At 40.4% G+C, this 12,959-nt stretch overlaps 1 protein-coding gene across 4 annotated transcripts; it reads right to left on the bottom strand.

The window, feature by feature from the left end:
- Positions 1–1,610: 1,610 nt before the first annotated feature.
- On the bottom strand, positions 1,611–8,337 carry znf217 (zinc finger protein 217). 4 transcript variants are annotated; one of them, XM_085443944.1, is made up of 5 exons: positions 8,124–8,337; positions 5,051–6,400; positions 4,772–4,879; positions 3,331–4,677; positions 1,611–3,205 (listed from the first exon to the last, which is right to left on the bottom strand). In XM_085443944.1, exons 2-5 carry the CDS (start codon positions 6,357–6,359, stop codon positions 3,093–3,095), a joined length of 2,877 nt encoding a protein of 958 aa, XP_085300070.1. In that variant the 5' UTR covers positions 6,360–6,400; positions 8,124–8,337; the 3' UTR covers positions 1,611–3,092. The 4 variants fall into 4 exon arrangements, with proteins under 4 accessions (XP_085300070.1, XP_085300071.1, XP_085300073.1 ...); XM_085443945.1 differs by having other exon boundaries at positions 8,110–8,337; XM_085443947.1 differs by having other exon boundaries at positions 8,250–8,334.
- Positions 8,338–12,959: the final 4,622 nt, after the last annotated feature.

Below are 12,959 nucleotides of genomic sequence, written 5' to 3' on the forward strand. Positions count from 1 at the left end.
GTGAGGGAATATGAGGGTGATGCTAAGTGAAATGCTCATTTTGCGTTTGTGATTACCAAGGCCCATGGGCGATATGCACTAATGTGAGCTAATGCAATAGATTACACAGTGCTGGCCCAGGGGAACAGACAGCAAACAGATGTGGTCTACTCAAAAGGGGAGGAGGGGGGCAAAAAAAAAAAAAAAATCAAAGTTTAAAGTGTTCAATGTGCTGAAGATTGTCCTTTGCAATTTGTTGTTTACAGAATGAAAAGCAGCGATAGGTTTTGTCAGTCTTCTGCTTTTATAGATGTGAAACAATAGTGCGCTGATGTCTCTGCAGATGTAGAAGCTATTAACCAACTTCTCTGAAGCAGTTTTCTTTTCTTAAGGACTTGATGAGGAATATAATCTGGGTGCACTGCTGTTTGAGTCATTCAATTACAATCAATGATGTCATGGCAGATGTGTTGTGTTTGATAACTAATGTGCAACACCTGTGTGACATCATCAATTACAGGTGTATCCCCAAGCGTGACATTCTTCTCACTACAGGTTTACAGCTAAACAGAGGAGTGCATGTGTTTTTATTTATTTTTTTATGTAAACATTTAAAGTGAATACAATATCGTCTATTTTAAGAACTATTTAGTATTAGGGTTTATAGCAGTATGTAACTGACAGTATGATTTTATTAATTCTATTCTCAGTGTGGTCAAGGTGTGAAGTTTTATAAAAGGTAAATGCACTACAAAGGTCTGGACGTTTTAAGGCTGTGAAACCTGAATCTAACGAGTCTATAATCTTGACTTTGTAAATACTGCTCTCTAGTGGTCGATTGGAGTAATTGATTGAAAAGTCGAGTATAGCCTACATAATCTGCTGTCAAATGCAAAAACTAAACACAGTTTACTAATCACAAATACTCCAACAAAAAATTATTTTCTTATGTTGTAATATAACATAAGAAAACCAATACTTGTTGCCTATATTTGGAGATTCTGGAGGACTAATAGCCTGAAATGGTAATCGAGTTATTGGAATATTACAGTCCACTGATGATCTAATTAGAACAGATATTACCGAATTTATCTTTCTCTGTGTCTGTGTAATCAGGTATTAAAGATTTCATTAAAGGAAGCTAGAACCCCAGGTGCAAGTTAAAGAAAGCAGATTATTGTTATGACCGTGAACCACTGCATCTCTTGGTTTCGGTATATTGCTAAATATATGTATATATAAGCATATATATATTTTATAATATAGCTGGAGGTCCTTACCCTACATCCCCCAGATGTTATGAACATAGCTGTATAACTGGTGCCTTGAGTCCGTGAACAATGTGCTACACTGTAACCAAGTATGACTTTATTTCTTAACTTTGTGTCCTCATATGGCAACATTACATTTTGCTTTGCACCTTACTTTATATTCTGCGTTTTTATATTTTTTAATCAATTGCGACCATGCCATGTTATGCTGTAATATAAAACCATTGTCCTCTATGGGGACAAGTCTAATCAGGTCCAACTAATCCTAAATAGCTAGGAGAGATTAGAAAAACGGGTCTCAGGAGGTTAAGAAAGGTGATCCTAGGTTCATTATGGTTCAGCTTAAATACAACACCTATATACTTTCGTTCTTCGCCTCTCACTTTATTGTTGAAACGTGCCATCAAAAATTTCAAAACAATACTTAACAATATATAAACACACCAATAATGTGAACACCAAAAAAAAAAAAAAAAAAGAAATAATTTAAAAAAGGTTTTTCAAAATTATACCAAACACTACCCAGCATGTAAAATTGAATTAACCTGAGTCTTTAGTCTTTCTTCCCTCTTTAGCATTAAGTTAATTGGAGCAATCAACATCGCTGCTTTTGCATTTTTTGTCTCCCCTAAAACTGCACAATCACGACACCTTAAACGCTCCTTGACATCCAGTTGGCAGTGACTGCTGCCCCTTGACAAAAGAAACACTTTCAAGACTTTGCATAGCAAAAGCAAACTCCCGAACATGCGAGCGGCTAAATGTGCAGTAACCAAATAACACTGAATGACTATTTCACACAAACCCAGACAATTACACACAATCTGGTACATTTTACAGCTGACGGATGTGAGGCACCACTTAAGCACCTTTTTGCTTTTCAAGAAGGAAAATAACAATACTTGTAGATAGCGGGTTCATCAAAATTAATGTACAGCCCAAATTGTGGTATAGGTTAAAAAAAACAGTAGCAGCAGTAGTAGTCCAGTGTCACCAAATGAGCTTGAGCTTCCTGTGGTGTTTTATAGATGTCAAACGTCACGGGTCACTTGTCCATGTACTACTACTATTACTACAACTCAAAACACCAGTCTCTGGTCGAAGTAGGTATATAGGCTCAGCTAACATGATAGCTTCAAAGGCTTTACAAAAATAAGCCTTCAGAGCACAACTTGAGGTAGAACTTGAAACACACAGCAGAGCTCGCTGCTGTGGCCTGTTTGTAAACAACTGGGCCGAAGCCATCAAGTTATCCGACAGAAACTCCCCACCATCCAGTGCAGTGCAGCAATTACACAGAGCAGCATTTTTTTTTCCCCACACAGGTTTTTCTTAGGTTTTAGCTTAACACAGTTTATGTAGAGAGATTTTGCCATCCCACACACACACACAACTTTTACAGCTAAGACAGACTCTGGAATATTAGTGTGGGTCATGTACAGATTTATCAACAGTCTCAAAAAGAAATATTACAGTGCACACCAGTGGACTATATACAAGAAAACCCCAAAGGTTATCTGCATCTTTGCATTCAAAAAAGAACTTCTGCTGAAACTGTAGCCCTGAAACGTCCATATAACACAAATGTTTTTCTGTTGAAAAAGAAACATTAAATTAAGAGAGGATAAGCACACTGTGAGCATAAACTACCTCTCTTTCTAAATATGTACATTAAACAACGTTTCTAGAAATTGTCCAAAATAAGGCAGCAGCACTGTTTACATCGAGAAGGACAAAAAAATGATTTGATTCAACTATATGAAGTTCAATGTCATTTTCAAAAATTCTCGTCAGGTTTATTTTAAATGAAAGTTTTCAACCTTTTCTTTGTTTCTTTTTATTTTAGGCGCTTTTGTCAGTGGCCCCACAGCGTTGACTGGGGAATGGGCCTGAAACATCTCTTCTTTGCAGGCTGGGTAGACTGGGCAGATGTTGGAACAGCACACTTCTGCCCCCTGAGAAAACAAACAAACAAAAAAACTTTAACTCTTCAAAGTATCAGAATATGCAGATACAAAATAGCCAAATATCCAAAGAAATTTATATGTCACTCTACTGAAACTGCAAGTCTAATGCTTACCTGCTCCTGGGTTGACTAGTCCTACATGACTGGGGTTTGCTGGGTTGGTGTGATAGAAAGATGCCAGGTCATGGGGTGGATAGGAGCGGAGAAGGTTCATCATGTTCCACTCAGACTCCAAACTGCCTCCAATAGTCGTAGGTGCATTCTTTGCCGGACCCAAAACAGAAACCTCAGAAGCTGTGGGTGGACATGACCCTTGCTGTGTGGGTTTCACAGTTCTTTTAGTAAACATCCTGTTAGATCCATCTGCTGGTGGCCCTCTAAAAGCAGCCTTCTCGCCAGCCTCAGCATCCCTGTTTGTAGGCACAGAAAACTTTAATCGCTTGCTGGATGGCTCGCCAAAGTCCATCTGGGGGAGGCTTCCAAATCGGCTGGATAGGCAGAGCCTGGCGGCATCTGTGTGCCAAAGGACACCGCTTCGTACTGGGTAGCTCCGATCGCCGATGCCCACTCTGTCCATGATATATTTGTTGGTTGTGCTGTTTTTTCTCATTAGCTCTGTATACCTGGAGGATTCCTGACTGGGATGTGAGTCGGTGCTCTGCCTGTAACGCTGGGTCTCCTGGACATCTTTTATGGGTGCATGGACAGGGGATGGCTTAGGAACGTGCGGTAGGTTAACAGGTGTTTTTTCTTGAGGTTTTGCAGGTTGGGGAGGTGGAGATTTGGTTCGGCGAGGGAAGATCCTCTCAGTGATCAGAACTGAGGAAACATCTTTCCCATTGAGGGCAGGCGGGCAACCCGTATGACGACTTTCACTTAAATTGCCTCCAAACCCATTCTTTTTGGTGCTATTTGACTTGTCTTTGTGAGAGAGCTTTTTATGCATAATCAGAACTTCTGGGTAGATGGTTTTATAAGCACAAAATGGGCAGGCAATTGGAACAATACCATTTCTTGGTTCAACACTGACAGGTGTAGAGACAGAGACTTTTATGGACAGATTTAATGGGGCCTCACAGTTCTCTTCTTGAACCTCCTCCCTTTTTTTCTTCAGGTTAACAGGCACAGAGCAATTGGCGAGCGCATCATCTTCCGGAGAGCAGGCAGGCACAGCATTTACTTGGACAAGTGGCTTGCCAAGCTTGCCATCGACACTATCCAGTCCGCTTTCTGGTGTTTCATCGATGCACGGCCTGGCTGGAGGGACACAGGATTTCTTTGGCACAGGATTTTCAGCATCGTTTTCATTTTTTCCATCACTGGGTGAGGGCACTAAAGGCACAGGTCTGCTGGGGATCTCGATGTAGGGCTTATCCTTGTGGCGTCGATCCAGGTGATATTTCAGCGAAGTTTTCTGGGCCGCAGCGTACTCGCAGTAAGCACACTTAAATGGTTTCTCACCTGGAACAAATAGTTTTGCATAAACATAACATAAGTCAGAGTTTAAGGTCAGTTTATTTTTAGGATAATTTATAATCATTTGTCGTGAATTTACCTGTGTGAGTCCTCAAATGAACGGTGAGGTAGTAGCTGGATCTGAAGGTTTTGCCACAGTAACTGCAGTCTTTTGATCTGCCATTGGATCGGTCAAATCCATCTTCACCTTTGAAAACAAACAAAAATCTAAATATTAACACAACACACAAAGGACAGAACAATGGCCACAAAAGGCATGTGTTATTATCCGTCCCCTCAGCAGAGGGAGCCCTTGGTAACAAACAATTACTACACCACAGATAAGATAATCTGAGTGTATACAGAAAAACAGACTTACCTGAACCCAAGTTTTCCTCCATGCCCTCCTCAGACCCTTCCTCTGTATTTTCCAGTGAGCCTGCTCTTGAAAGCTTGCCATCAACAGAAGAGGTTGGACTTTCTTCACCTCCTCTCTCACGCTTGTGGACCCTGGAGTGGAGAACCAGCTGGTGGTAGGTCCTGAAATTTCTTTGACATTCCTCACAAGTCGTTGGCCTTTGTTTGTCCTTATCTTTCTGAACTGGAGACCTTCGCTGTGGGTCTGGGCTTTTAACAGGGGCCTGTTGCTGAGACCGGAGCTCTCTCCCAACTTCTTTCACGGCCTTGTCTCCTTGGCCCTCAGTCCAAATATTATTCAACTCATCCTTGTCAGAGCCAGATTCGTCATTGTCCGTGCTGTTTTCCTGGCCAACATCTTTTGTATTATTAGGCCCAACTGCGATCTTGCCTTTCGTAGCAAGCTGCCAGGCCTGATATGTGTTGACAGGATCTAGCTGGGGAATCCATTTTGATGATCTCACAGGTTCCACATCCTTTCCTGCGGGGCGAGGCTGAAGGTTTAGGAACTGAAGAAATGAATCCTGGTTGGCAGTGGGTTCATTAGTATCACCCATCTTATCCTTGCTTTTATCTTTTCCAGGCTGTGCCTCTCGATTATGCATTTTACTGTGTTCAACCAAACTATCATGGTCAGGGAAGAAAAACCCACAAACCATGCACATTTTGTATGCGGTGCCTACAGGCTCTGATGGAGGCTCTTGGATGATACCATTAATTGTGATTGGGCTCTCTGGGTCTTGCTGGGTCTTGTTCTTTGCTCCTGCTTTTACATGCATCTTCATGTGGTTCTTGAGGAACCAGTGCTCTCTAAACCGACGCCCACAAAAATTGCAACAATAAGTAAAGTAGTCCTTGTGCTTTCTCATGTGGGCCTCAAGCTCGCTGCCATCTTGGGATAAGTGACCACACAGGATACAGCTGTGAACCTCGTCTTTTTCGGCAGGAAGGCTGCTTTGTTTGGCCCGGGGTCTCTCTCCTGGGATCCTGAATTCTGCTTCAACCCGAAGCACAGTTGGCTCGGAGAATGTGGTGGGGTGCTGTGTTAACACGTGGGGGCCAAGCTCATCCTGATGAGCGAAAGTCTCCTCGCAGAACATACAGTACAGCGGTGCACTTTCTTCATTTTGCAACTCAGTCTTTTCTGGGTAAGTAGTGTGTGGCGTCATGCTAGAGCCCAACCCTGGGATGCTTGCATCTTTACTAATAAGAAAATCTTGGGCGAGTCCATCTGGGCTATTTACAAACGGCAGCAATGAATGAGTCGGCATTTTCTCCTAATGTTTTACAAGCGGTCCAGATTATTAGGAGCCTGGAAAGAATGGGAAAAGTGTTTTTTTTAGGCTTTGCTCAAAAATCAAAACAGGATCAGGTAACTGAAACACCTAAGTTATCATAAAATCTGTTTGAAAAAACACCAGAGAATTGCCTTTCCTTACACTGAAACAGGAAATGTATCTTTTTTAGCAATCAACTACACAGACAAGTCATTTCCTCTATGTGCAGGCCAATGACAAAACAGTCTTTTTTTGTGCTCGCAAACATTATTTAAATTAATTTAGAATTTATGCCTCTGTGTCTAAGCTTAATATGACTAACATTAACTTAGAATATATACTTCTAGAAAGTAAGATGATTAAGTAAGGTCATTTTTTTTTTTCATTTTTTCCCCTAAATATAACAAACCTTTGCTTCTCTTTTGTTTCTAACTAAACACGACAACTACTTTAACTAATCATACTAAACATGTAGTGTTAAAATACAATCTACAGACATAGATTAACTTATAGTCAACAACATAAAAAGCAACATCCCAGCAAAAGTCTAAGAATTTCAAGTTGTTAAACTATTTTTGAAAACTCTAAAACCTTTACTCACAAATCCCAGCATATCCTTTTCTCCAGGCATCAGTGACAAAAGACACTGTGGTTTTTCTCTGTGTAGTGGTTTCAGCTTGTATACTGAACTGCTTATATTGGGGAAGGCTCGAACTGCTTAGCGCTTTGATTGGTGGAGAAGTGGAGTAACTGGTTCAGCAAGGACAAAATGCTCAAGGCCCATGCAAAATGCTAATCAAGGCTGTGGCACCAGCAATACCTATAGCTGTCTACTGTAGCATCAAAGACCCTCCCCCTTTTCACACATTTTTAACTGTTACCTTTAAATCAAGTTTTCAGTATATGGCTACAAAACAAAAAACCCACAAATGAGTGGATAAAGGGGAAGTCCCAACTGTAGGTTTCAAGTCATTCAAACCAATGATAAATGGTTTTATTTTCAGTTTTATATAATACATGCACACACATATATATATATATAGTTTTTATACATCAACGCTATTCATAACCAATTTATCTGGAATTAGTTTGCTGTGTGGTACTTTTGCTTTAGACCAGGTGAGCACAGGAAACTCTTAATGATCCTGTGTGGTTTTCTGAAGTACACACATGCTTCGGGAGGCAAGCGTTAACGTTAGCCACCTTCTTATTCAAGAAAGCAAAGCTCCGGTTTGAACGTAATTTTACCTCGGAGGCGATGCTCGAAGTTAACAGTTGAGAACTTCCAGCTAACGTCAATAAAAGTCGGTGCATTTAACAGACTGGCTATTACGTTTCTATATGTGCATCATAAGCCGAGCACGAGGGCTTCGTTACTCATTTTGGAAACACTCAGATCAATTATCAGCCCTGTCCGCGTCTGTGACTGAGGAAGACTGAATTTTAAATCAATACATCCAGACACAAACCCGTCTCGAGTGGCGACGACGTTATTTCATGACAACACTGTGGTACAAAAAGAACATTATCGACCTGACTTTTTTTTTAATGTGTGTGTCTACTTACGCTGTCCCCTACGGTTTGTTTTCCAACGCCACTTTCAAAAGTTCACCCAGATTGAGAGAGTGGCATAACAAAACGCTAACTAGTTTTACTCCCATAGCCTCGGTCATTCTTAACGACAGCAACGTTAGCAAACAACACTTTCTGTTGCCTCGACTTCGAGCAAACTGTAGAAACTCACCAAACAATACCTACCAACTCAGAATTTCCGGATTAATATTGATACTGATACTACGAGCGACTGAATTCAGGGAATTCGGGTGTTTGCTCGAGTTTGCTTCTTCATTTCACACAACGCGTTGCCGCTGGTGGACAGCTCACCTATTCAATTGTTTGAATTTGAATCATATTTGTTCGACTTGGCGAGTCCTCCCTGCTGCAGCTGTTGAAATCCGGGGCGCGCGCTCTCAACTTTTTCTCAAGGGGAAGATGGGGCGCGTGCACGGCAGCCCCCCCCCCCCAAAAAAGGGCAATCACGTGGTCACGTATAACAGAGAGGGATTAGTGCAGATAATCATCTTATCTCATACACGCCAATAAAGCATGGGGGCATATTTTATTTGACTGTTCTAGCCCACAATGAGCTTCTTACACGTTATCACATGTGAGGTTTTTATTTTTTATTTTTATTCCCAATGTTTTCACTATTAGATGTGTAAGCTGCTTCATTTGTGCTTCAAACGGCCAATATTAGAGTCGTATTCGCTTACAGTGAAGTCTGTTGTCACGCTTTGCTTTTCGAGCGGTTCAATCATCTCTCTAACGATGCTTTAAACTTCCACGGAGTAAGAGTGAGTGCGCTGAATAGACGCCATATAACACTCTTTGATGTGTACGCTACATTTTAAGAAGTTACCTAAAAGTGCAGCCAGTCAGCACGTCATGCACCAGCTACCATGTGGAGCTGGGGGAGGGGTGCCTCAAACTTTTCACAGTTACATGAGGCTTTTTTTTTTCTTTTTGCAGAAGCAGGTTGGTTGAGTCATGAGAAATTTCAAGTTCTTCCTATATGGTGACACAAAAACGTACCAAGGCGCACAGCCCACTTTTATATCCCATATGAGTTGTTGCCACCCAAAACATACCTCTGACAAAGCCATGAGATGGTGCGTGTAAACACATTTGATCTTACAGAAAAATGGAAGGAAAAACCTTAACTTTTAGTTACATACTATATTGCTGTTAATAATAATAGAGAATCAGCACACATTTACTGTTGGATTGTGTAATCACCTAAGATTAATAGACTGGTGCTTGTGAGATAAAGACCTTCACCTACAGTAGCCTCCACACCCTCCTATGTAAAATCAACCCCTCCTCCACTCTTAAAAGCAGAGACACTGATGGGTACTTAATCAGTCAATGAAGATATTCAACTGACTTCAGTCAGTTGAATATCCCCCCCCCCCCCCCCCCCCCAGAATGGCAGCTATGTCTGGAAGAAAACAAAACTTTATCAGTAACCACTCCCAGTTGAAAAACAGTGAACAAAGACTGGAGTGCTCGATTTGCTTAAGCTATGGCTCTTACATGAGCCAAGGATTGGCTGTAAGCAGCCTGCTCTTTTGCCTATATTTCAAGCTGTTGTCAAGCATTTGCTGTCACCAAACAGGTTGAACCAATATTGTTCTCATAATGAAATAAACATGTGGTTTTCCAGCCTAGCAAACATGCTTAATAAAAATATTTGGTTTGAACAGTGGATTTGATAATTGCACTCATTCCAAGGATACCAATGAACTTTTTTTATTTCTATTTTGTCTTAATAAATAACTCAGCTCACTGATTTAAAAAACACATATTTTTTTCTTTAGTAAGACTCATTTACATAGGCAGCTTACCCTAAACTAAAAACACTTTCTCCCCTCGCAGTGCTACGATTCAGTTATAGGTACTCGTGCCTTCCCCCGAGATCCTGTTGCAAACAAGGCTAGTATGTTAATCAAAGGCACCACATGTGACACATCGAGGCCTCCCGGTCATTTCCTATTGTTCAGCAACCACAAAGCCTCTGTGAAAAGCTATCAGTCTGAAGCAGCAGTATCATTCCTCAGGATGATGAAATTGCCAAAAGATGTTGTAGCCCATCACGGGAAATGCCTTTTATCTTAAGGCAGTGGTTGTTTGTGTCTAATCCTACAAATATATCTTTAGCTGGCTGCAACTTTTATCATTGATTTACTATGATAATTTAAATAGCATTCATCATCTGTAGTGGCAATGACAGCAACAAGTGGCCGAGCATTGTTTACTTTTAACTGATTTAATTAACTCTGTGCTATTGTTTGACATTATGCTAATAGATTTTTTTGAAGTCATTATCTCAGATAGTTTCTTTATTAAAACATTTAGCTAAAAGCAGTTAAATCTAATTAAAGAAGGGGTATCTGTAAGAAAAAAGCTCAGTACTTTAGAGAATTATAATGTATTCTGCGGGCAGACATCCTAACAGGAATTGGATCAGCGACTCGGGGAAGGCTGTGATGGCTTGTTTTTTGTCTTGACGTGTCAGGAGCAGCTGACCGCATTGTTCTCCTTCAGATTCACAGCCTGAGTTCTTTCATAATCCTGGTGTCGCTTCTGAAAGACACTGATAATACGTAAGCTTCTTTATCACTCCGAACGTTTATTCAGTTCTACCAGCTGTTGTGTTCTGTTGATCATAGAAGTATCAGTGGCCAAACAGAAATTCTCACAGTTCATAGTGAAAACAGTACTCGTCTTTTCTGTGTAGAAACTGTAGAAACTGGGTGAAGGAAGTGTCTCTTTGTCCTGCTGCTAGTGCCCCGCTGTCTGCGTGACCTCTTTTGACGACTTTTTTTTTCCTGACCTTTCTTTGTTTCACTATGACCTCTCAGTGAAGTGCATAAATGACAGTTACACATATAAAAGACACAAAGGATATACATTATTTGTTGATTAACTGTGCAGGAAAAATATATACAAATGATAAAAAAAAGCAAAGAATTTTATCTTTTTAAATTATGGTAGTAGTGACGTATGTATTTGCAAACGTAACACTCTCTTGTTATTAGTTATAATGATGGCAGTCTCTTGTCATTCAGACTGCAATGCTTGATCTCTTCTATAAAATTATACGTTATGAGCACCACACCTAAAACTGAAACTGATTTGTTCTGTTTACAAAACTAAGCAAAACCAGCTTAGCAGCCTGGACATACAACAGCTGTGGTATTTGCGCACATTCCCAAGATTCTAGCAAGTTAAGCACACATAATAACATGTAACATGCATCTTTTATTATCTCTACTCTCAAAATGATCCCAAAGCTGTAACAATGTGCTCAGATTCTACCAACTTAGAACAAAGTTTGATGTATCCAAGTGTAAAAACAGAAGCTAAAGTGTTTTTGTCTAAATGTATGCCTGTATACTTGTTCTTAAGATGAACACTTATCTATCAGTTGAAGGCAGATCATGATTACGTCACTCATTTGCATCCCTACAGCAGTATAATCTAATTTTCCGCTCAAAAGACTAAAACAAACAAACAAAAAATGTAAAGACACAGTTGGTAGCATCCGCGTTACAAAACTTCCCTAACAGACACGCACATGCATGTGTTGTCCCCGTAAGCACTGCAGGGGGAACACATTGAGATATTTAGCTTGCTTTTTCCTTATAGGTAAAAAAAAAAAAAAATTCCATCAGTTTGTGAAGGGATCAGAACCGGTTATGACGGTTTTCTTTTTTCTTTTCATTAGTACCCAGAATAGTTTTAACCTCTCATATTCCATATTACTAGCAAGCACTGCCATGATGCACATTAGTGCTGACAGGAGGTCTCCTATCAGGCCTCTCCTCCCACTATTCCCCTGTTTCACCCCCTCTGAGCTCAGTGCATTCACACAGTCACATGCATTGTCCTAGGATGAACTGCAGCAACATGGTGGCTGAGAAAATCTGCTGCACTGTGTACAGTCCATGCATTGTTAAATCCATATGGGAACTATCTCTTTATTAATAAGTCTTTTTAGGTCATTATCGTATGTGATTGTGCAAAAAAGAAAAAGAAAAAAAGGGAGCGACTAGTCCTTGTGACGCACAATCACTTTCCCAACTGTATGGAAAAAGAGTTCCCTTAACTCTCACTCCTGGAACGCTGCGTGTAGGGGCATGCAGCTGTTATCGTCGTCTTCACTGTTATTTGACAAGTCACTAAATACAGAAAAGGCTGAGCAGATTTCTAAATAACTGCACACGGAAGTTTAAAACATCTGGAACTGTTAGCAAGGCCAAAAAGTTGCTCGTGATTTCCAGTTAAAGTGTTGTGTAAGGGCATCTTTTTAGTCACTCTTCCAATTAGTTTTAGTAATCTAAGCGAGATGTGTGAGTAGTTTTGCTTTCTCCTTCACTTCCGTCTCATTAAAACTCAGTCAGAATTCCTCACTCCCAGATTCATCAACACTATACTCTGTTTGCTAATGAAAATGAGCTCTTCACACATAAACAAAACTGCTGGCAAAGTCGTCACAGTGTATCTTAATTGAGACATTCCTCCAGGGAAAGGAGAGACAATGGAGCACATGTCTTAAGCTGTGCAAGCAGCAGTACCTCACTTTTTCTCCCTCAGTGCCGTGGCAATTACTTTGATGCACAATTTAAAATGATCACACCTATTATAGACAGTAATACAAGAATAGTGTGCCTCATTGATAACAAAGGAGCAGTGTGAGTTATGCCTTCGGGGGCTGCGACTCATCACTTAATGGTGGGTGAATAGTGGTTCTCAGACACTTCTATCTAAAACACATCCTTCCAGAGACTGCACACTACGCCATCAATCATAGAAATTACATCATAAAAGGAGAAGATGATTTGAGGTCTTCCTTTACCTGAAATATCAAATTCCTTAGATCTTATTTTACATTTTTTATCTCCAAGGTACGCCTCACAGACACTAAAATTCAGCAGTAATGTCCAACAGCCATCTGTCTGTCTAAAATAAAAAATATGACCTCTACTCTGGTTAATTTGCTTTTTCTCCAGTCAACAAACATTTATTTGTTGG

Source organism: Copadichromis virginalis, linkage group LG20 (genome assembly GCF_057382275.1).
Source record: "Copadichromis virginalis isolate Kocher_CV1m ecotype Utaka linkage group LG20, C_Virginalis_male_GT1.1, whole genome shotgun sequence".
Lineage (NCBI taxonomy): Eukaryota > Metazoa > Chordata > Actinopteri > Cichliformes > Cichlidae > Copadichromis > Copadichromis virginalis.

Excerpts from the sequence above, each read along its gene's own strand:
- znf217 (XM_085443944.1), bottom strand. The coding sequence starts at position 6,359 with ATGCCGACTCATTCATTGCTGCCGTTTGTAAATAGCCCAGATGGACTC. Across the intron at positions 4,880-5,050 it reads GGAGGAAAACTTGGGTTCAG|GTGAAGATGGATTTGACCGA; the intron begins GTAAGTCTGTTT and ends TTGTTTTCAAAG. Across the intron at positions 4,678-4,771 it reads TCATTTGAGGACTCACACAG|GTGAGAAACCATTTAAGTGT; the intron begins GTAAATTCACGA and ends TATTTGTTCCAG.